Source organism: Ceratotherium simum, chromosome 35, assembly GCF_057802395.1.
Source record: "Ceratotherium simum simum isolate JZ-2026a chromosome 35, ASM5780239v1, whole genome shotgun sequence".
In the NCBI taxonomy this organism is placed as follows: domain Eukaryota; kingdom Metazoa; phylum Chordata; class Mammalia; order Perissodactyla; family Rhinocerotidae; genus Ceratotherium; species Ceratotherium simum.
The window spans coordinates 16133986-16159175 of NC_141934.1; the positions used below are offsets into that span (position 1 = coordinate 16133986).

The 25190-nt window shown below is 44.1% G+C and overlaps 1 protein-coding gene across 1 annotated transcript in view; it reads right to left on the bottom strand.

Moving 5' to 3' along the window:
* CCDC60 (coiled-coil domain containing 60) overlaps positions 1–25190 on the bottom strand; it is a 157752-nt gene that overhangs the window by 18118 nt on the left and 114444 nt on the right. Inside the window, exons 5-7 of the mRNA XM_014787226.2 lie at positions 18219–18326; positions 6218–6308; positions 1470–1704 (exon numbers count right to left, since the gene is read on the bottom strand). Of these exons, the coding sequence (XP_014642712.2) occupies positions 1470–1704; positions 6218–6308; positions 18219–18326 (434 nt within the window). The remainder of the gene's footprint in view (positions 1–1469; positions 1705–6217; positions 6309–18218; positions 18327–25190) is intronic.

Consider the following 25190-nt stretch of genomic DNA (forward strand, 5'->3'; position numbering starts at 1 on the left):
CATGTGTTATCTGCAATTGCCTTGCTTTTCACGGTTTTCTCATTTATTGTCTGCTTCTTCCTTCTAAAATATAAGCTTGGGGAGGGCGGGTACCATAACTCTCAGTTCCAGGCACATGGTAGCTGCTCAATAGATATGTGTTAAATGAAAGAAGGTTCAAGAAATCCATAAGAGTCATACATCTGCTGATGGTTTATCTTAGTTCCTCTCCATCTCAGATAATACTTCTGTTCAGCAAATAGCCTTTCAGGGCTTGGAGACTTTCTTGGTCCCCTGTTGACAAGGAGGATGGTGGGAACTTTTCTCATTGGGAGCTATTCCTCTGAGTCCTGACCACCTACTGGACTTTTGTACCCTTGCCATTTCTAGCTTTGACCATCAGGGCCCCGATCAGGCTTTCTGGTCTACCTTGACCTCTTGTTTAACCTCCCTAAATCTACACTACACCCAATCCTTGTCAGCTCAGCCCAGCCCAGCCCAGCCTTGGTTGCTACAGGCATTCTAGACGGTATGAAAGGACACTGGCTGAGAAGGCAGGCCTCAGCTTGGGTGCCCTGAGGGGACACAGCAGATGGGGGTGGGGATATGGCAGGAAGGTGTCCCATGCACCCGAGTCAATAATTTTCCAGTGGGCCAGCCTCTTTCAACCCCCTTTCTCTTTCTTCCTTCTGCCTTCTCCATCTTTCTGTATAAATCCTTTCTTTTCCTATCTCCTTTTACTATACAAGTTCAAGCCAGAGAGTTCTAAGAATGAATTTTGTACATGACTTATGGAATCTAGTCACAATTCTATCTGATGGAGGCCCACAGGTTCCCCCTAAAAAAGTATGAAAACTGTGTATATGTGTATGTTTGAATTTTTTTTTCTGCAGGGAGGACCCACAGCTTTCAACAGATTTTCTTTTTTTTTTTTGCTGAGGATTTTCCCTGAGCTAACATCTGTGCGAGTCTTCCTCTATTTTGTATATGGGTCGCTGCCACAGCATGGCCACTGATGAGTGGTGTAGGTCTGTGCCCAGGAATGGAACCTGGGCTGCCAAAGAAGAGTGCACCAAACTTAACCACTAAGCCATGGGGCTAGCCCCTCAATAGATTTTCTAAAGAACCTGTGTCCCCCAAATTGTGAACTACTGAAAAGGCTTGTTCCAGAGTGAGGGTCACAGAGTGACACAACTTCCATATATAAAATGTTCAGAGAAGGCAAATTCCTAGAGACAGAAAGCAGATTTGTGGTTGCCTGGGGCTGGAGGTGGGAGAGGAGATATGGCTCAGGGTAACCCAAGTTATAGAGTATATTTCTGATCTCCCCTGGGGGAAAGCAAAGGAGTCCAAGGAAATTGAACAGGGCTAGGGGACCCCTCTGTCTCCTTTAATTGAGTGGAGGTGGAGGTGGAGCGGGAGGGGTTCTTGATGTCTGGTTTCAAGGCAAAGAATCAGGGAAGATTGGTCAGATCTCAGGTAGGACTCACTGATATGGAGAGGTTCTTCATCTGGCTTGGTTGAAGATGATTCATTGTCCTCAATGTCCTTGCTGCCGGTCGCCTGGGTGATCACACTCTGGGGCTCATCTGAGCCGGGGATCACGGACATCATGCTGCTCTGGGGGGATGACCCCCCACTGGCCCGAGACAGGCTGAGTGCAGAGCCTCGTCGGCTTGTTTTGCGGGCAGTGACACGTAGTGCGGGAATTTTGAATTTCTTGGTCTGAAGGAAAGAGAGAAGAGAGAGATTTCAGAAAGAAGGAAGAAAAGAAAGGAAGGAGAGGAGGAGAAAGAAGGGTGGAAAGAAGGGAGGAAGGGAGGAAGGGAGAGAGAAGAAGGAAGGAAGGAAGGAAGGAAGGAAGAAGGGAAGGAAGGAAGGAAAATAGGAAAGAAAAAAGTGAAAACTAGGTTCCAAATGTGAATTCCTTTGGCTCTTTCCAAACACCATGAGACATTTTGAGTCTGGAGTGACCTTCTGTCACAAATTGAGGTGATTTAAAAATGTGTATTATTTGAAGCAAACATGATGGGGCTTATTCTCTTCATTGAGTGACACAGTTGCCCAAGTAGTCACCCCAGGCAGCCAAATGCACATTCCAATGATGTTGCCATGGACCAGAACAGTTTTTGACTTTTCTTTTGTAATACTCCTCAGAGTTGATTTTTAAACTGTGGGAGGCTGGGTCTAATTTCTTTAGCTGCGTCTTTGTTTTGATCTCAAATTGCATGTGTCAACTTCTTGTTCACCAGATTGACACCTGGGCCTCAGAGAATGAAGATTCATGTTCACTGGGGGTTTTGTGAAGACTATAAGATGGAGAAAATTCTAGGCCTGACATTTAGGAGGTAGAGTAGGGGTAAGCAGATTTGTCTGATGGATGGCACTCTTGGGGGAGGAGCCACGGTTGTGGTGGGTGGGAAGGTCTGGATGACAAGCCGTAGAAGGTAATTAAGGGGTTGGTAGTGAAAATTCTGTGAGGGGAATGTGGATTTTTGGAAGGAAAGGAGTCAGACTGGATGGGTTGTGTGCGTGTGCGTGTGAGTGTGTGTGTGTGTGTGCGCACTGTCTTACATGATTGGTGTCACTTCAGAATGTACTGTGCAGGGTCATGTCCTCATTTAACTCATGATCCAAGTCTTAGAGAGGCTTCCTAACTTGTCCAAGATCACACATCTAGCAATTGGCAGAGCCAGGAATCAAATCCAGGTCAGGCTAACCCCAACGCTAATTATTATGCCTTGCTTAAAAACACTTTAAGCAATGCCTTTTCAGTGGCATTGAAAATGCCCTTGATTCCATGCTGATGGTTCTTTATGACTTTTATAATTCCAGGTTTACAGTGGGGAAGAGTAGGCCCTCAGCTGCTCTAGAGTAAGAGCTCAATATGGGCCTGGGCTATAGTTTATGCACAATTAATAGAAGCAATTTTATCTGAGAACATTTAAAATGAAAGCTTTTGCAGTGCAGATTGAGGTCTTCTTTCCATGAAACTCATAGTGTTTGATACGCTAGGGAAGAAGAGAGGGAAAAGAGGCGGCACTGAAGATCACCCAACATTTGATAAATATCTAACAGGGTGGAGAGAATTGTATCCAGCAGGATTCATAACAGGGAATCCACTGGGTGTGATCAGAAGCAACTTTTGATTGCCTACTTCATGGGGCCTTGAGTGTGGGCGGAACTTCTCTGCCCTAGAAGAGGGGAAAGATTTCCTGGTTGCACAGGGGAAGAAAAAGGTGGAGAAATAGGAAGGAAGAGAGATGGGGAAGGCTGTGGGGCTTAAGATGTGGTCTCTCCCCGTGACCGCCCCCTCCCCCGCAAAATCTTCATTGAAATGCCACTAAAAGGATGGAATTCTTCAGAATGTGACAGACTGGGGAACTGGACTTTGAACTGGGTTTGCCCAGATCTCCAAGGGGCCATGCGGGTTACAAAACGACTGTGACAAAGAAAAAGCAAAAGCCAAAAGTTGGCGTGTTCTCTCCTTTGATAAATTAGGAGCTCGACGCAGTGTCCCCTTTGTCCTGACATTGCAACTGGTCGAGAGCTTGGCCGACTGACAGAAAGCCCCTCTACTCCCTGCCACCCTGGAGAGAGATGACGTCAGAGCTCAGGGATAATGGATGTAGAAGTCGTCTCTTCCTCTTTCATCTGGCACAGCGTGAACGCCTGACTCTGGAGACCAGACTCTTCAGGGTCTGGAAAGATTGAAGGCTGGACAGATCATGTCATGGGGGCAGCCTAGAGTCTTGCAATGAGCATGGACTCAGAGCCAGGGGACCTCAGGGAGGCCATGACAAGTCACTGTCTTGCCTCAGTTTCCTCATCCATAAAACACAGAGGAGGGACTGGAATGATCTCAGGAGAGTTTCCCACATCCAGAGCTCTGTGTGCATCTTTCTTGCGCTAGGATTTCATCTTGTGCTCCTAAAGTTGCCATTAATTAAGATTCAATTAACAACCTCAGCCAGGAAATCTAAAGTGAAGGGCTGACATTTCTGATTAATTGAGAGTGGCAGAAAAATAAAATGTGGTGGGAGATGTGACAGGCAGTTTCAGCCTCTTCCTTGCCCTTTACTGAACTGACTTTCTCTGAATTGACTTAAATCCCTAAATGCTTCTTCTCTATTTTTTATATTTCATACGAGAGTGGTGTTAACCAGCTGCTGTGTTCCGCCTCAGTTGGGACTGATTTTGGCAACAAAGGAAAAGAATTCCCTGAATGATTCCTTATACTTTTTCAGAAGCAAGTGTTTCAAACTGGTGGCCCATGGGGAGACATGTTTAGCTGGCCAGAATTTTACAAATTGGGAAGATTTTTATATAAAAACCTAGGTTATTGGTCTCTCTTGAAAATGATAAGCCCTGGGCTCCCACCTCATACGGCAGAATGAATTAGAGCTGAGCAGACGTTCTTCCCTTTAGCTGTGCAGGGGTACTCCTATTTGCCACAGACCTCACCACTCCCTACTGTCTTACACCCAGCCTGATTTTTTCATTTATGCGATTTGCCTGCATTGGCACTGACAAGCTCTACACATACAGAAGAATATCAGTTGCTGTGGGAGTGGATCAGAGCCTCTCTTTCAGAGCCCTCGTTTTACAGGTGGAGAAACTGAGGTCAGGAGTGAGGAAAGAACTTGTTCAACCCCACACAGTGAACAGGGTCACAGTGACCGAGCTAGGTCTCCTGACTCCTAATTTAGTGCTCCCTCACCCTCAGAGCGGACCACGCTGCAGCCCAGAGTTTGACCCACAAACTTCCCTGGGGAACTCAATTTTGTGGCAATTCACTCTCCTTTCCTCCAATTTTAGTCATGAATATTCCTGAAGGACATTTTTTTAAGGTTTGTGGCTCTCGCTGCTTTTTCTGTGCATCTCTGGAGACGGACGCACATCATATCTCCATAGCAACTGTGTGTGATAAAAACAAAAGCTCTACTTCTCCGATGCAGGAGCATCCCGATGAAAGAGAAAGAAAACGTGAAACTCTTCATGAGGGGCAATTATAATCATGACACCACGGAGGACATGCATTTGAAGAGCCCAGTGTTTAATAAACAGACCCAGGATTAACTCTTAGCGCTGCCATTACCCAGCTGTGTGACCTCATACAAATCATTTGGCCTCTCTGAGCTCCGACTTCCTGCTCTCCCACCTAGAGATAAGAGTAGTGCCCCACGGGGTTATTAAGAGGATAGAACTGGCTAATACACCTAAAGAGCTTCCTTAGCACAGAACCTGGCCCATTGCAATTATGTTAAAAAGTGGCTTCTGGGGGGTCAGCCTGCTGGTGTGGTGGTGAAGTTCGTGCACTCTGTTTTGGCGGCCCGGGGTTCACTGGTTCAGATCCCAGGCATGAACCTACACACCACTAATCAAGCCATGTTGTGCAACGTCCCATATACAAAACAGAGGAAGATTGGCACTGATGCTGCCCAGGGCCAATCTTCCTCAGCAAAAAGAGGAGGATTGGCAACAGATGTTAGCTCAAGCCTAATCTTCCTCACAAAAGAAAAAAAAAGTGGCTTCTAAAATTTATAACCACAATAACGCTCAGCATTTTAACATTTTCAAAATGAGTTTGCATATTGTTTCCTGAGGTTCTTTACTAATGTTGTGAGGTAGGCAGGAACCAGCATTACACCCATTTTGTGGGTAAGGGTACAGCTTCAGCAAACACTCTTGTTGTGTGGTCTCTCAATTCCTTTTAGCTACCTAAATAGCTAAATCTCCTGCCATTATTATTATTATGGTTCTTGTTTGTTGAGTGCCTGCATTTGGCAGATTTTTGAGTGAAAAGAATAGACCTCTTGATGTTCTCTTAATAAACACAGGTCCTAGTTTGTGGAAAACTCTGTTGAGTCACTCACTTCTTATTTTCCGAGTTAAAAAAAAAGAAGAGAGGGAGAAAGAAATGACTGTTATTGATTAAACATATAGAGTGAGGTGAGTCCATTTCCTTCTGGTGACATCTTGTTAAGCAGCTCCTCGGCGACTCCTTCCCTTCTCCCTGAAGTGGTGCCCAGCCAAATGTCATTTCTCCTATAATCCCCAGAAAATCATTTTAATTAAAATTTACAAAAACCATCCAGCAGCATGTGGTTCTGACTTCCCTTCACTCAGAGAACCAAGTAGAGAAAAAAAATCTCATCAGAGAAAAGACTGGCAGAAAACGCCTCCAACACAAGTTGGGGCTGGCAGCCAAACGGTAGGGTGGTGTGCTGATGGTTACCTTTGGTGCCGTGACGAAGTGCTCCCACTTCTGTCCCATCGACTTGTCTTTATTGATTTTTTTAATCGTGTTCTTGCTTCCACCTGGGTCCCTGAGTGAGAAACAGGTTAATGAGTTTTCTGTTTCCAGAGCCTCGGTTTATTACAAGTTCTTTTAAGAAAGGCAATAAATAGAGGATGGATGGCGGCTGGTCTCGGTTATGACTTTTTTCCCTCCTGTACTCTGTGAAGAAGTGGGAAGGACAATGCCCCACAGCCGGGTCTTGCGAGTGAAAATCGAGGTTAGGAGAGACCACTACTTACTGGGTCGGGGCTGAGGGAGGTGGACTATTTTTGCATGTATTCTGCATCTATTTGCATTTTGGATTCAGGGCTTCTCATTGACTCCAGGGCGGGTCAGTGGTTACTCCTGGGGGTGAATTGAAAAGTGTATTCATTTCTGAATCTCGGCCTGCTCTGGTGCCTAAGGGTCCCACCGTCAGGGACACTTCTGAGTAACACAGAGAGAATATTACTGGGTGGTGTAGGAGAGAGCTTGTAGGGTGAGTTGGACAATGAAAATCGTTGGTTTGGAGTTTATTGAGCAAAAGTTCTATACGATGCAATGTGCAAGATGTTTCTATGCATTCTCACTGAATCATCTCAACCCCTTGTGATACAGTCATTATTGCCCCATTTTACAGATGAGAAAACAAACTTGGCGGGCTTAAGTCATATACCGTGACGCATATTTACAGTGAATCTAATGACCTATTCTTGCATGTGTCTCTCCAGGGCCCTGTACCTAATTTTGTACTGTAATTTTGTATTCTTTTTCTTAAGCACTCCCTTTCCCCAATTAGATAAACTTCAGGTCCCACAAAACCTGGATCCTCCCCTTGTGGTTTGGGAACATTCTGGGTATGAGAATGAAGCCCTAGCAGGCTCTGTTGGCGACATGCCCATAATGGCTTACCTCAAACCTGTGGGACCAGATGTGTTACCAAACTCAAAATTTTGGCGTTTTGGAAAAGACAATACGTTGCATATACTGTATGTTAGCCTAATCCCTCCAGTGGGGTTTGGGGCAGCATCCTGTAATCAGACACATTAATATTTCTGCAATGATATGTATGAATATTTATACTAGGTGGGATAAATAAAGACTGTAAACAGCTTCAAGTCAAGTTTTGCCACTGAATCAGTTTGGTTCATGTCAGATCTTGCTGCCAAATGATTTATGCAAAAATTGGGTTGTCAGAGCCTTTTGGATTTTGGACTTGTGGCTTTGGGGTGGGAGATCTCTGTAGATGAGGAAGCAGGAAGACAGTGTGTGCTCTCTCAATACCTCTATCTATCTGTCTATCTATATCTATCTATCTATCTATCTATCTATCTATCTATCTATCTATCTATCTATCTTTCTATCATGTATTATCTATCTATCTATCTATCTATCTATCTATCTACCCATCTACCTACCTGTTGATTGACCAGTTTATCTCCCTCTCCTTCCGTCCATCCATCCATCCATCCATCCATCCATCCATCCATCCATCTCTCTCTCTCTTTCTTTTGGAGGGGGGAGGGTTTTATTTCTTTTTATTTCAGCTTTATTGAGGTATAATTGACAAATAAAATTGTATTATATTTAATGTATACAACACGGTGATGATTTGATATACATATACATTGTGAAAGGATTTCCACCATCCAGTTAATTAACACATTTATCACCTATTTACCTTTTTTTTTGGTTGAATGACCTAATTTATTCTTTTTTTAAAAATTGAGGTAACATTGGATTATAACATTATATAAATTTCAGGTGTGCATCATTATACTCTTATTTCTGTGTAGACTACATCATGTTCACCATCCAAAGACTAATTACCATCCATCCCCATACACATGTGCCCTGTCACCCCTTTTGCCCTCCTCCCTCCCCCCTTCACCACTGGTAACCACCAATCCAATCTCTGTATCTATGTGCTTGTTTGTTGTTGTTGTTTTTGTCTTCTACTTATGAGTGAAATCGTACGGTATTTGACTTTCTCCATGTGACTTATTTCACTTGGCATGATACCCTCAAGGTCTAGCCATGTTGTCGCAAATGGCAAGATTTCATCTCTTTATTCCATTTTTCTCTGTAGAAAGGATTTTAGATGGCTGGGATCCTTTAAGTCATTCAGCTGGCTGTCACCTAGCATAGAGCAGGGACTAGAGGGTAAAAGATGGAGACCAGTTTGATGGGAGAGGCATTGACAGGGGTCTAGACTTATCAGGGGCTGCTGAGTGCTGGTAGTGGGAGTCGATGCTCAGATATAGGAGGCAAAAGGTGATCAAGATAAACTTTACTTAAGACTGGCTTCTCATGGCATGGGGGTCTGAATAACAGGATCAAAGGCTTTTACCAGCCCAGATGGGGGGCGGGGTGTGTGCACTCTTCACTGGCTGGACCTCACCTGAGCATCTCCCGGCTCACAGCCACGACATGAGAAATGCACACAGACACCAAGGTGGTAGAAGTCGGGCTGGGGAGGGCGGGGTGAGAATGTGCCTCCAAGCTTTTTGTAAGACTTTATGTTTGATTACACAATAAAAAGCCCTCTGAATAATTAACAGTGAAGCTCATTTAGCGTTGGTTCTGCCTGCCTCTCCACTGAGTAATCAAATTAGGGAATATTTAAAATCCAGCCAGAGGAAGGAACAGCAATACTTCAGTCCTATAAACAATATTTAAACTAGCAGCACTTTTGAAGTCTGATTTAAGACTCACCAGCTGGAGCTTTAGCGTTTCGTTTTGGAGCATTTCTTTCAAGACCACAGGGCTTTTCGCTTTTCTCCTTTGCTAACACAGCCCACGCTGCGCCTCCAGCCTTCTTCTTGAAGTTCAAAAGCAACCCCCGCTTTCCCTTTTGAAATTAAATCTGGTCCCAGCCTAGCTTTCAAAGTCTTAAATATTCAGGCCCGATCGGGAAGATGGAGGTTTTCCGTTAACATCGACTTCCAAGATGACCCGAAATCTATTGCGACTTGCAGGCAGCAGGCTAAATGAGCTAAAAATGCAGCAAGCTTCCCAGGGATCTTAAAAGGCCCTGCACCCCTGGCTCTTGCAAAGCCATTGATAAAGAAAGGGTCTGGCTAGACAGAATCAGTCTCTCTGATGTTTCATTTTCAGTAGCACATAAACCAAAAAGGAAGATCAATAGGGAGAGGAAAAGAAATAAACAAGCTGAGCTTGGCGTCCACAGTGGGCTGACTACACACCTTGTCCGAGAAGAGCCTGGCAAGTGGGCGTTCCTTCCCACTGCCTGGCAGGATAGTCATTAGTGCTGTTCAAGAAATAGTCCCAGGTCCTCTTGGCTCCTTGAAGTCAGGTGTAGTAGCCCTGTGACTTGCTTTGTTCAAAAATACATGAGCAAACGTGACATGTGGCACTTTGGGGGATGCTTTAAGGGCCAGTCCTCAAGTCAGATTCCCTTTTCTGCTGCACTGATGGTGGAAGCTTGTGTTGAGATGGAGCGCCTATCAGTCTGGGTCCCTGAGTGACTCTAATGAGCAGAGCCCCATGTTGACGACAGGTAGGGAGAGCGAGAAATGAACTCGTGTTGTGTTAAGCCTCTGAGATGTTGGGGTTGTTCATTATAGCAGCTTAACTTAGCTTACCTAATTGATGCCCCTGATTTACTGTCTGTGTGACCTCTGGCAATTCTCTCTGAGCATCAGAACCAGGAAAGTGGTGTATCTTGGTGGTGAACAGTGGGTCCTAGAATTGGGTGGACCAGCTGAGTCCTCTGTCTGCCCTGCTGTCTCTTAGATGTATGAGCTTGTGTAAGTTATTTAGCCTCTCTGAGCCTCAGTGTCCTCATCTGTAAAGTGGGGGAATGATATTAGCTATGTCAGAGGATTACTGTGAAGATGAAATGAAATGGGGCTTGTTAAGGGCTTGGTGGGTGCCTTGCAGAGACAACTGAATACAGTTAAACTATTAGCAACAGCGTGCCTTTTTCAACCGAGATCTTAGTGTGGCTTGAAGGAAACGCTGATGATGGAGAATGAGGCGCTAGGGCAGATTGGTAAGCAAGAAGTGGCTATAATTTTCAGACTGTACTTTCCTCCCGCTGAAGCTTTCTGGGGGATCCTATTTTCCAGAAATCACGAGAAGAGGGCATTGAGCCCTGTCACATTTTTTTAAACTGTACCTGCCAAGCACATTTTGTTCCTAGCAGTCACTTGAAGATGTCTATACAGTGGCTACCAGGGTAATTTTCTCAAATACTTCGCTCTCTTCCTGAACCCACATTTGGGATAAAACACCTGCTTCTCAGTTGTTTTCAAAGTCTGTTGGCTGGCTTAGGACGCGTCCATGTGTCCATGACCGACATGGAGAACGGAGGTAACTGCTGCTTTTGCACCAGGGAGCGGATCGAGATCAAAGCTCTCAGATCTCTCAGGCCAGGTCACCCCGACCTGCCTCCTGAGTCATAGGTTCTCCTGCCTCATTCTCCCACTCCTGCAGGGATGTCCGCTTGATTACAGGAGTGGAGAAATGATGCAATTATATCAGGGCAGAGAGGAGAGCAGGCAAAATCAGAGACTTCACTCAAACGTCACTTTCTGAGTGAGTCTTTCCCTGACGACCCAATTTAAAAGTCACTCCCCCAACTCTGTCACTATCACATCACCCCATCAATTTCTTGATGACACTTAATGCCATCTCAAAGTATCTTGATTGTTACATGTGTATTATCTGTGGCTCCCCCACCTCCCCAGATAGAAGCTCCAGAGATCAGGGATGTTGTCTGTTTTCTTCACCACCGTATCTCCAGCAGTGCCTGAATAAAGCAGGTTTGATGAAAATGAGGCTTTCCAGGGTTGGGGGGAACACGTGACAAGGGGAAAACAACTTAAATATGATAATTGCTGTTACATGTGTTATTCAGAACGATGCTGCATTTTTTTTTTCACAATAGTGACAATCTGGCAAAGACCTAAAGGTCTTCGGGGAATTGATTAAATATGTTGTTAAACTCCACAGTCATTAAAAGAGGTTTCGACATGGAGAGGTGCTCCCCATATAGTAAGTTAAATAACAAAAATTAGTTGCAAAAGCAATAAGTGTAGAATGGCCTTTTTGTTGTTTTTTAAAAACAAAATTGTATATTTGTATATCATATTATCTTGGTTAAGTTGGGGTCCCTTTTGTATCCTGGGGTCCCCTGGCAAATATTACTTCGTTGAGTTAATTTTTTTTTTGACACCAGATTGTTCCCTAAATTAATTGAAGGCTTTTGGGCTTTAGCTAGAAACAGAAGAAATAATCATTTACTGGTTAAGGGCACATGCTCTCAAGCTGGGCTACCTGGGTTCAAATCCTGATTTAGCTTGTACTGGCAGTGCAACTTTGAGCAAGTTACTTAAATTCTCTGTGCCTCAATTTCCTCACCTGTAAGTCAGAATGAGGCTCAAATGAGGTAACATATCGAGAGCAGTGCTTGACATAGAAAGCACTGGAATGCCATCTGTTTTCACTACAACACAGTCGTTAGATTTTGGTGCCTATGTCATATTCGAAACGTCAAAGTGTGGTTGCCTTTAAGCCACATATGTTTTTCTGAATGAGGGGTGGGTTCTTTGTGCCTGGGCAGCTCAGCCCTTGAGTGTCTGGACTCTCTTAATGAAAGTCAGGATTACACCCGCCTGGACTCCTCAGTTAAGAGTGGGTCCAATGGTGTCTCTCCAATGGTGTCTCCGAGGTAATAAGACATAGATGATTGTGCTGCTCATGTAGCTCCAGGGGAGAGCACACGACTATGGAGACTCAAGGCTTTGGAACAATTCCTCCCACCTTTACCCCATGGGTGTGTGTTGTAGCCTGCCTGGAAGGTAATCAGTAATTCTTTACTCTCCTCTTTGGCCAGGGGTCTGCTTTGTCTTTCCCACTGGGACTAGGGAAGATGGTGACAGGGTTGGGGTGAGTGGTATTAGAGAGAGGCAGCACTAAGGCTTGTAGTGTTTCCCCACAATTTTCTTGTGCTTCTCGGTACAGGTCCACTCATTTCTAGTGACTCCTTGGAAAGTTAGTCTCCAATTATAATAACACCAACACAGTTCACAACCCCTCATCCAATTCCAAAATCCAAAGGTCTTGAAAACCAAAAAAATTTTGATAACTTATTTGGCAGCAAAACATGACCTGAGCTGATGGAAGGCTATTTATGACCATTATTTACCTTGATTATGCACTTTGTGTAAATATCCATTCATTTTGTTTCTGTAGAAATACAATGTTTGATCATAGGGTGCTGCCCCAGTCCCCGCTGGGAGAGTGATGTTCTATATGGTATATGCCCCATATTGCCTTTCTAAAATGCCAAAAAAGAAAAAAAATCAGAATTCTGAAACACAGCTGGTCCCAAAGGTTTGGATAAAGACTTGCGAATCTTTATATATAAAACAAGTCTTGCTTCGCCTATATAGAGGTGTGCATCTCTCCGAGAAGGGTAATTAGCACTTTCATTACTGAAGGCTCAGTTTCTACTCCGTTTTGGACCCGATCATCTTGTCAATTGAAATAGACTGTCTTAATAGCAGTAGAATTAATGAGGATGCTGGGAACTGATAATGTGTTTGAATTGCCACATGATGAAATTGGGAAGGTCTTTTTTTTCCAAATAAAGCAGAGACTCACATGCAATTCATAATGACATCCTAAAATCTGTCATCTGTCCATTCACCCAATCATTCACCAATCCATCCAAATACGGGATCTTCCTGCAACTAACAAAGATCATCTTCTGCTTGCAGCACAGTAGCTGCAGTTAGTGAAATTTTGCTGCCTATAGAAAGCCCACATTGAGGCATTGAACCACTTCACTTTTTTGCCATAAAATCCATATAGGGGCAGGATTGGATCTACAGCCACCATTATGCCTAATAGAAAGGAAACTTCTGAGATCTACAGGTCCTTGGGAATGGATGTTTCCTTTTGGAAAATGCATGGTGGATGTCAGGGCTCAGAGTTTATGTTTCAAATGTTTTAAGAACAGAGATGCTGGCTGCTTGACGATGGAAACTCAGAAAAGCACAGCCTGGGGAACTGAAGGTTTGTTATTGTCCTCTGGGGCTGTTCCCTGGATTATTTATCTTCGCAACCAGATTTTGGTTGACCTCGTGTAGATTTTTTTCTGTCTGTTTGTGTGTTTGTCCATTCAGCCAGTGAACATGGATCTCATCTGTTGGTAAAATTCTGCTCAGAAGTTTCTTTCTTTCCTAGCCTTAAGTCTCAATGGCATTGATAATCATAGAGCTAACTGCTCTTTAAAATAAGGATTTTAATCTCGACTAGCAATCACTTAGTGAGCACTCATGGTGTTCTCAGACATTAGGCTAAGTGATCTACATACTTTAGCTTGCTTAATCCTTACAATAACTCTTCTGAGGCAGGAACCCATTTGATAGATGAAGAAACAGAGACCTACAGATGTTAAGTGACTTTGCCCAAGATCACATAGCTATTAAGTGGCAGGGCCTGGGCTCCTCCAGATCCATCAGTTGCCAAAGCCCTTGCTCTTAATCACTCTAAACTCTCTGAGCTTTAAAAAATGCACACTACGCCATAAGGGTGAAACATCACAAATAGGGATTAAGTACTAAAAAGAAGACTTCCATCTCCTTTCTCGCTAACTAAAAAGATGCTTTCTGGCACTTTCTAGGTAACTTAAAACTGCTACTCCCCATGGATTTATAACATTTTTTTGTCAATCCCAAACAGTGGTGTGCTAGAGTTGGCTCATACTGGCTCACAAGAACCAAATTTGTGCTTCTCTTCCCAACTCCAAGTTTAGTGACATCATGTTGGTAAGCCTGAAATCAGCCACGGTGGGAGTATTTGCACCATAGAAATTGGCATTCTATAAATCATGGTTTTTCCCACCTGGAGAACTGGTTATTAAATATTTACCAGCTTACCATGGACCCCAAACTAATATCACCATCAGGAACAAATGGTTCACTAGAGAAAACAACAACAACAAATACTCTGACTTCCTGTGGGCATCTTTCCTGGACCACTTGTTTCTGTTGGAGCTGGCTGAGGTTCTGGTTCAGGTTCTGCTCTTATAGAACTGGACATGCTCAGACCCGTGATGGAATTCTGCCCTGAGAAGTCATGATAAGAACATCCACTAATCTCGATGTGACCACTATGTCCTTCCTACAGCAAGTAACAATTTTTGGTCACATTCTGGGCATGTTTCTAAAACCAAGCAAAGGAAATAAAGATGGTCCTTTTTATCTTCTCAATACAAATTCCACATTATGTTCTTGTCTCAGTTTGGGAGAACAAGTGCCCAAATGTCAGAGGCAAGATGTTGCTGCTGGTAGCTTGCTCAGGGAGATGAAATGCTATTAGAAGTCCACTGGCTCAGGGGCCTTGTTCTTAGAATCTAAGCAGTTGACTGTGAAAAAAATTAGATGTTGCTTTGACCCAGAAATTCCATTTCTCAGAATCTAGCTAATAGAAGTATTTTCAACCAGGCACAAAATGTACGTACAAGGGTGTTCTGTGCAGTACTACAGTCATGCTCTGCATAATGACATTTCGGTCAATGACAGACCACATATACGAGGGTGGTCCCATAAAACTAGTACCATAGAGCCTAGGTGTGTAGTAGGCTATACCAGCTAGGTTTGTGTAAGTACTGTATGGGAGGAAGAAGTTTTCCTCTACCCTTCTAGGTTTTTCTGGGTGGTCAATGAATTAAATTGACATGAGACAGATTAATAGGAGAAAAACAAACAAAAATTTAATAACATGTATACATGGGAGAAACTTAGGAAAACCCAATAACTCACCAAAATGGCCAAAGCCCTTGCCTTAAATACCATCCTCAGCTAAAGACAAAAGAGGATGTTGGGGGTGGGGAAAGTCAGGGACTTCAAAGGGAAGGAACGCAATGCATAAGTGGGTGAAAAGGAGCAAGTGTTTGGAAAACAAGTGTTTGTTTGGCCATACATAAACAGAAGAACACAGAGGGGATCCCAACAAACAGGCTTTTCTAGGTTCCTCTCCAGGTGCCACTGGGCTAGCCCCCTGAGACAAATTTTTTGATTTGAAACCTTTTAGGCAGTTAAGGAGGAGGTAACAAGAAAAACTTTCTGAGTCTTTTGTTTATTAAAAATAATCAGCCTAGAGGGATCAGCCTGGTGGTGTAGTGGTTAAGGTCACGTGCTCCGCTTCGGCGGCCCGGGGTTTGTTGGTCTGAATCCTGGGCGCAGACCTATGCACTGCTCATCAAGCCATTTGTGGTGGTATCCCACATACAAAATAGAGGAAGATGGGCACAGATGTTAGCTCAGGGCTGACCTTCTTCAGCAAGAAGAGGAAGATTGGCAACAGATGTTAGCTCAGAGCCAATCTTCCTCACGAAAAAAAAAATCAGCCTAAAATAATCCTCATGTTAAAGAGACACATTTTGGGGTGGCAAATTTTGTTCACCTTCAGTACACTCTATGATGTTTGAGCAACAATGAAATTGCCTGACGATGCATTTCTCAGCACATATCCTGATCATTAAGCGATGCATGACTGTATTTGAAATGGCAAAAACTTGGGAACAACCTTAGTGTCCATCAATAAAGAAATGGGTATCTAAATTATGGTCCATCCATAGCGTAGAATACTATACAAGTATTCCGTTAAAAGAATATGAAACGGTTAAAAGAATGTGGAAACTTTGTCTGTATTATCATGGAAAGATGTCCATAAGACAATGTAAAAGGGAGGAAAATCATAGAGAACAATATGCAGAATATGATCCCATTTCTGTAAAAAAAAACCAGTATATATCTGTATATATTTATAAAGGGAGGGCATGAGAAAGTTCTGGAAGGAGGCAGGACATACCTCAGACCTTCAAAAGAGGTTTCCTCTAGGGAGGAGAATGGATTTGGGGGGTGGGTGGGAATAAAGGCTTTTTAACTTTATATACTTCTGAATTTTTTGAAAAGTTTTACTAGGAATAAATTGTATTCATTTATTACTTGAGCAGTTTTGTTTTTAAAAAAAAATAATGTGTGGGAAATGTTTTAAGGCTGTGGTTTTCAGACAAATTCTGTGAACCACAAAGATATTTCAGAAACAACTGGGGTGGCTTCGTGGGGATCGGAGTGAGATGGAGGGGCCCCAGGTCTCCCAGGGCCCTCAACTTCCTGCTTCATATAGATGCTCCATTTTGAAAAATTTTACATTATTGGGGTTTCCATTAAAAAAAAGGGATTTCTGCTGCTTAAAATAATAAAGTTTATAAACCACTGCGTCAAGGAAAACTATAGTTTTAAATTTGTCCCCACCAAAAGCATGGAATCAATTGGCGTTACTGGTCTATCAATAGATGCATGATTTATATTTCTGGTTGCATTGGAGGTTAGTTTATCTGGGCTCTGGTGCAAGAAATGAATCAGGGTGGCAGGTGGGTTGGGGATTTGGAGATGGGTGGTAAATATCCTCAGGAAGAAGGAGTTAATTAAGATTCAGGATTTTGGAAACAGATGGAATTCACCTTTGAAGCAGGGAGTCTGTGAGAGGCTGGTGACATCAGCTTATTAGGGTGGGAGTGGGGAGTTTCCACTTACAGGGGAAGGGAGGGGAACTATTTGATTTAACTCAGCCTGGATTTTCGCAGAGCAAATCCAATTCCTCAAGTCAGGGTTCTTGACCTTTTTTGCACCATGCTTGCAGACAACAAGAGTCTCCTTAAAGAACCAATGCTTTACAGGCCTGCCTGTCCCCTGTTCTGCCTTGTGTGTGCAATGCAGTTCCTGCAACAGTGGTCTCAAGGCTTTTGCATGTGCCACTCCCTCTGGTGGGGACATACCTAACACTTTTCTTGGCTGAGACAACACATTCTAGAGTTTCAGCTAGAGCAAACCCAGCTGCTCCTGGGCCCTGGACACTGAGTGTTCCCTTGGGTCCAAGTGGAGAAACAGTCACCAGCATAGATTAAAACAAATCAAATGTGGGAGATCAGAGTTGGTCACCTCAAAATATGTCTCTTTAACTTGATTATTTTCTGAAAAATACTTTGACCTCTCCCCCCCACTAACTGATCCACTAACTGATCCATAGACTGGGAGGGTCCTTGCTAAGCCCATTCTTATCAAAGTTCTGTTTACCAAACATTTACATTTGTAAGGGAAATCTCCATTTGTAAAGATATCTCCCTCTCTGTACTGGGAAGACGGGGCGGGGGCAGGGGGAAGACCTCATCTCTAGAAACTTATCAGTGCGGAAGGCGAGCACCTTACTGTGCTTTTCTGGTAATCACCCATAACTGACTCCCCCAGCCCCAACATCCTCCTTTGTCTGTAGCTGAAGGTAGTATTTAAGGTGAGAACCTCTGCCATCTTGTTGAGAAACTCAGTTTCCCTGGTCTCTCTCATGTATACATGTTATAAAGCTTTGTTTGATTTTCTCCTGCTATTCGGTCTCATGTCAATTTAATTTGTAGCCCAGCCAGAAAGGACCCAGAGTGGGTAGAGGTTACTATTCCTCTCCTTCACAAGCAAACCTTGAGAAAGGAGAAAAACAAGAGCAAAGAGAAAGAGAAGAGTTAAAGGGAGGGGAAGAAGGAGGAAAAGGAAGAGGAGTGAATAAGGAATAGTGTTGTGGAGACACGGTCCAAGAAGTTGGAGAGAAATCTAGCTGTGGATCCAGTGGTGTGCTGTTCTAGCTGCCCAATCTCACCATGGCTGGTGGCTGATGGATTGCAAGCTACCAATGTGACGTCACTGACTGTGGAGTTGGGAACAGATGCTGGGAGGAGATACCCACGGTTGGCTCTCACAACTGTATGCCCTGGCTCCAGCTCTCCCCTGTTTGGATCCGACACAGCACACACAAGAACTCCTAAAGCAACCTGCCCACCAAAAATAGCACGAGGAGGGGAAGAACGTAAAGGAGGCCCTCCCCCCTGCCCAGTCTGTTGCCAGTGACGGCAGGGTGAAGGGCTCAGACCTACTTTGGATTCCAGCAGGTGATCACAGGCTTCATGGTGTGGTGGGTGTGGTCGATAGTCAGGGCCTCCAGGAGCCAGTGGAGGGCACAGAGCTGGCGGAAGAGGGGTTCCCTGCAAAGACAGAGAGAGGGAGCACAGCAGGGTCCAATTAGAACCACATTCTTCACAATAATGGCATTAGAGATAGGAGTTGTGCTGGCTCCCAGTTAGAAAGCTGTTGCCATGCTCCAGGCATGTGAAAGTATTTCCCATACATCATCCCATTAAACCTTTGTAATGGGCCCATAAGGTGTTCACTGGACCCATTTTACAGATGAGGAGTCTGAGGCTCAGAGGAGCTAAGGAGCTTGTGCCAGGTCACTGGGCTAGTAGGTTGCAGAGCCGTGACTTGATGTGAGATGACCCTATGCCAGTTATGGGGAGTTTTCGCATGTAGGAGGGAGAGATGATGGCGGGGTCCCACAGCCAGAGGTCTTGACCCGGGCAAACAAGAGGATTGAAGGAAATTAATATCCTATAGGTATCCAATTGTTCATCTGATAAAAGTACAATAAATACAAGAGTGTCGAAGAAGTCTGGAAACACAGGGAAGCCAATGTATTTATTGTACTTTTCCCCCTCTGCCCCCCAGATTAATAATTGGACCCGTTGCTTTAAATTTATAAATCCTTTGCCCAAAAATGTAGCTGGATGTTGAAGCAAAAAAATTGAACACATTATTTGAACATGTAACAAAAACACTGTTTAAAAATATGTTTAACCTAATTTTTCTGCTACTTTTTGGCATCTTGCATTACAAGTAGCCAGGCATTAACTAGGGCTCTTTACACACATTATTTAATTCTCCCAACAACCTAATAGGGTATTAATCATTATCCACATTTTAGAGAAGGGGAAAAGGAGGCTCAGAAAGGTGCAATCACTTTACTATAGGTGACACAGCTTGTTGGTGACGGAGATGGGATCTGAATATCTCATTGAATGCTCCCAACAACCCTATAAGGAGGGTACTGTTATTATGTCCTCTTACAGGTGAGGGACCTGAGGCTCAGAGAGGTAAAGTGAGTTGCCCAAGGTCACGCTGCTTGGATTAGTGAGGGTTTGAACCCAAGTCTGTTTAACCCCAGAGACTGTGCTTTCATGGGCCTGATCTCTGACTGTTTGAGGTGCTGATGGAGCCAACGCAGCGGTCACCCTGAGAGTGAGGTCAGGAGAGGGTTAACCCTCTGCCCGCATTTTTCCTGGAAACAAGGAGGAGTCCTAACCAGCCTCCCCCTCCCGGCGTGACTTCTCCTCTCACACTAATGGGCGAGATTCCTCCACTATGAACCTGTGTAATTGCTCTTCTCTGAAACTTCATCCTGCCTTGGTCAATACTCCCCAGGGCTCCCGGGCCTGCTGCTCACAGGACGGGAAGGAATCCACCCTCCCTGCTTCCTGGAAGGCATCACCTCAGAAGGTGGGCCCGAGCCTGGGGCTCAAGTATGGAGCTGACCCAGGGTGATCCTGGGGAATCCCTTGAGAGGCATCCGTGTCCTCAGCTTGTAGGGGAACTGCCCCTACGCACCCCACAAGTACATGGGGTGGCCGTGTCTGCCAGGTCTTAGGAAAATCAGAGTCAGCAGCTCTCCTTTTTCTTCTCTGGAAGTTTCCTCCTTTCTTTCCTTCCACAAGTTATTTACTAAGCACCTACTGTTCCTTGACTCTAATTTAAAGGACCTGTAAGCCCATAGCCCTTCCAGTTCTTGTCTCTCTCATCCCCCTTAGCACCATCTTGGTCATTAGAGGTAACTGCATTTTGGCAGCTCTGGGCACTGGGCCACGTCCAGCATTTTGCAAGAGCAGCAGCTAGCTGTGCTGTGTGCCCGTCCCCGTGCCATGACACCCACTGCTCCCTTACCATAACCCCAGGAAGTTGTGAAGGCCTGGGGAGATGCTCCCCTCTTCTGTTCACAACTCAGAGTCCCTGCAGGCATGGGCTTTGGGTGTGTGGGGTGGGGGCGGGGAGGGAGGGGTAAGCAAAGGGAGTGAATCGGTGAGGTGGTCTGCTTGGTCACGAGAGGGACGTGGGGCACATGAGCATCAGACTCACTTTTCAGGGTGGGTCCTAATCCAATCTGACTGTGTCCTTATAGGAAGAGGAAATCTGGATACACAGAGACACCAGGGATGCGCATGCGTGGAGGAAAGACGATGTGAGGACACAGCGAGAAGACGGCTGTCTGCAAGCCAAGCAGAGAGGCCTCAGAAGAAACCAACCCCATGGGCACCTCGATCTTGGACTGTGAGAAAATAAATGTTGCTGAAGTCCCCCAGTCTGTTGCATTTTGGTAATGGATGCTCAACATCCATTAACTAATGTCATCCCTATACAACCCTGTGAGGAAGGTAGTTAGTATTCCCGCTTTGCAGATGAGGAAACTGAGGCAAAGAGGGCCATGTAACTTGTCCAACTCACAAAAGCCAGCAAACGGCAGAGCTGGAATCTGAGCCCAGGAGTCTGGTTCCCGAATCTACGCTTTAACTAGGATGTTGATGTTGTCTCTCATTATAGAGGACAGCCCTCCCTTTTCACCAGAACACGGTTTCATCTGATGGGTCTGGACCTTTTTCTCTGTTTATAAAAAATGCCTCACAAAAATATGCACGTGGATGTTTATAGCAGCTTTATTCATAATGGCCAAAACTTGGAAGCAACCAAGATGTCCTTCAGTAGGTGAGTGGGTAGATAAACTATGGTCCATCCAGACAATGGAATATTATTTAGCACTAAAAAGAAATGAGCTATCAAGTCATGAAAAGATGAGGAACCTCAAATGCATATTACTAAGTGAAGGAAGCCGATCTGAAAAGGCTACATACTGCATGATTCCAATTATATGACATTCTGGAAAAGACCAAGTGTGGAGAAAGTAAAGGGATCAGTGATTGCTAGGGGTTGGGGAGGAGGAGAGGGATAAATAGGCGGAGGACAGAGGATTTGTAGGGCAGTGAAAATACTCTGTATGATACTACAATGGTAGAAAAAGGTCATTATGCATTTGTCCAAACCCATAGAATATACAACGCCAAGAGAGAATCCTAAGGTAAACCAGGGACTTTGGGTGATAATGATGTGTCAATGTAGGTTCATCAATTGTAACAAAAGTCCCACTCTGTTGGGGGATGATGATGGTGGGGGAGGCTGTGCAGAGGCAGGGGGTATGTGGGGATCTCTGTACCTAATGCTCAGTTTTGCTCTGAAACTAAAACTGCTCTGAAAAAATAGAATCTTAATGGAAAAAAACCCACCTCAAACCTCAAATGATTGCTCATCTAACGTGCAGTGAAACAAACTGAAAAAAAAGAAAGTCCCCAAAACATGCCTGATAGAAATCAGTCCTTTCTTATCATGATTGTATGTCAGGTCACAGCACAGTATCTTGGATTTTATCAAATTAAAAGAGAAAGCATTTATTTCTCAAATGCAGGGCATAATAGATGGGAATGCTGAACCAGGTGCACACATCCTCCTTCTAAAATCCTTGTGCTCAGAACTCGGGCGAGCACCCAGCGGTCAGCACACCTGAGTAGCCCCCTCTATGGAAACTGCCGTGCCAACCAGAATACAAGTGGGTGTAAACATCCCCGAGAAGAAAACAACGTTTTTTGCTTTTACTAAGAGAAATTGGAAAATGCATACAGAGCCATTCCACGCACCCCATGCTGACTGCCAAGGGCAAGCCTGGACACGGGTGGGGGTTGCAGGCACTGCTGGCTGCACAATGGCTCATGAAAGGCTGTGAGGACAGCCTAGTCATCGCAGAGAGGAAAGGAGGGGCTGTTTCTCATCCCTAGGGACCACTTCCCCCACTTTTTTTTTTGGTATTTATTTATTTATTTGGTAAAAATGATATATACTTATCATAAAAAATTCAAGTAATCACATTCAAGTAATACATAAAAGTATAAGAAAAAAGATTTTAAAAAACTGCCTAATTCCACCATACAGACAACCATTGGTAAAATATGGTGAACATTATTTTAGATACTGTCTTTCTGTATATATTGGTAGACATATGGATGGCTAAAATAATTTTAGAAAAATAAGCTCATACATTCTATTTTAGAAGAATTAAGTTAATTAAAAATTTAGTTGACAAACTAAAATGAATTCACTTTATTTATTTTATTTTATTTTTTCAAGATAAAGGCCAAGTCTCTTTTGACGTGATTGAATTGATCCCCGACAGTCGATTCAGAATTTTCAGCTGGTTTGGGGATCAATTACATCGAGATTGAAGGGACTGACCAGGCTCTGATCCACATCGGCTGATGTGATGACTTTGAATTTGGAAACCGACCAGGAAGGCACTGCCCTGATGCCTTTTGGCAGATTGATTACAAAAATGCCATAATTCTCCACCCCTCCGTCCATCCACACACTTGGCAATGTGACTTTGCAGTCTCCCTTATCAAGAGGTGGGGTCTTTTCCCCATTCCTTGTATCTGGGCTGGCCTGATGTCTTGCTTTGGCCAATAGAATGTGGTGGAAGCATGACTGTGTCCATTCTGAGTCTAAGCCTTAAGAGGCTTTGGTGCTCAGGCTCCTGTTCTTGGAACCCTTCCCCACCACCATGTGAATCAGCCTTGGCTAGCTTGTTGCATGATGAGAGACCATGGCCCAGTCACTCCTGTCACCCTAGCCAATAACCAATGTCAACACAAAATAACCAGTAACCACTCTATAGATAAGAGAGATAAGGTGACCTTTACTTGAGCCAAGCTGTGGATTATAACCCAGGAAGGCAATCTCCACAAAGGAAGAAAGCCTTCTGGAGAAGCATGGTTTTCAGTCCAGTTCTATGCCTTTTTAGAACAAAGAACACACATTAAACATGCTGAGGATACATATTCATCAAAGCTTCAAGGAGGTATTCAGTTGCAAATTAGCAGGTCAACACGACCCTGACGTCCAGGAAGGGGAACTTATCTTCCAGAGTACTGGTACGGCATTACTGATACCGGTGGGCGTAGGAGGGGAAGTATGCATTCTTATCTTAAAAGAGTGTATTCTTTTATTTTGAGATAATGTTTAATGCATTCTTTAATGGTTAAAACAGATGTACAATGTATATTTCATAGGCCATAAATTAGGCATCTTTAGTGCAAGCGGAATCAGTTTTGAACCAGAATAGCTATCCCATATACTTCAATATGTGAAATTCTCTTGTCACCAATCAACCAACAGATCTGTGAATGAGGCCATCCTAGATGGGTCAACCTCCAGCTCTCCTGTCAGGTGGGTGCACACACATATGCGAGACCAGCCAGGATTAGCCAAGCTGGCCTGGACCAGTAGACCCTCCCAGCTGACCTGTTGACTTGTGAACAATAATAATGGTTGTTGTTTTAAGCTACTCCATTTTGAGGTGGTCTGTAATACAGCTCTATTTTGATACAGTCATCAAATGCAACCAGAGCCTTTTAATAGCCAAGGGGAAGAAAGGGCAGCCTTCAGTCTAGGGCAGGGGTTGGTAAGCTATAGCCAGGGGGCATCCTGCCTGGGTCTGCAAATAAAAGTTTATAGGAACACAGCCACAGCTATTCATTGTAGCTTTCATGCTGCAATGTCAAAGTTAAGTAGTTGCAAGAGAGACCAGCTGGTCTGCAAAGCCTAAAATATTTACTGTCTGTTCTTTTAAGAAAAAATTTGTTGACTCCTGGCCTAGGGTATAACAGATAATAACAACAACCACTGTGACAATAATAATAATCATGCTAGCCTATCTAACAAACCTGGTATAATGATATGACTAAGGAGTCAGGAGATCAGGATTCCTGTTGTAAGAACTTTGGCAGGTTCTGTCCTCTCTCTGGGCTTCAGTTTCCCCAGCTGGCATTGAAGGAACATGAGCACGAAACTCTCCAGTCACTTCCACAGTTGATTTAAGCATCAATTTGCTCAGACCAAATGAATTGAGGATGGGCTCAGGAATATGCATTTTCCCAGGCACTCCCCGTCCACCCCCTGACGATTCAGATGCAAGTAAAAGCCTAAGAACCGTTGATCTGCACCATTTGATTTCAGAGGGCTTGTCCATGGAAGAGATGGGCAGGAGTGCAAGTGTTTCCAAGGGGCATTATGAGAAATTACAAGGCCTATTTTTGCAAGATATTTCAACAACATCAAACTTAAACTGTCAATTGGAATGTCCCTGAATATATGTCTATCAGGAAGTCAATTATAATGTAAATCAAAGGGAGGTAGGGGGAAAGTGGGGAGTGGGACATCAAGTGCTGGAATATTAGGGAGGGGTAGGGATGTGTCCAAATACATGGTGGTGATGATGATGATGGTGTTGGTGATGGTGATGATGATGATGGTGATGATGATCACGATGGTGATGGTGATGATGATGATGATGGTGTTGGTGATGATGATGGTGATGGTGACGATGGTGATGATGATGATGATCATGATGGTGATGGTGATGATGGTGATGATGATGGTGTTCGTGATGAAGATGATGATGATGATGATGGCGATGGTGTTGGTGAAGATGGTGATGATGATGATGATGGTGCTGGTGGTGATGATGATGCTGATGCTGATGGTGTTGGTGATGATGATGATGATGATGATGATGATGGTGTTGGTGATGACGGTGATGATGATGGTGTTGGTGATGATGATGATGATGATGATGGTGATGATGATGATGGTGTTGGTGATGACGGTGATGATGATGGTGTTGGTGATGATGATGGTCATGATGATGATGATGGTCATGATGATGATGGTGTTGGTGATGGTGGCATCTTCTACCCATGAACTAAGTGCTCTTTTTAATGACCTTCTTTTGTCTGCCATCTTGTCCTATGATTTCACTCTTGCATTATTTTACTCTTCAAGTACACAGGACTTAGCTCTCCAAATATGTCATGAGCTTCTCAAAGGTCAGGCTTTAGGATATGTTTTTTGTGCAGTGTGTG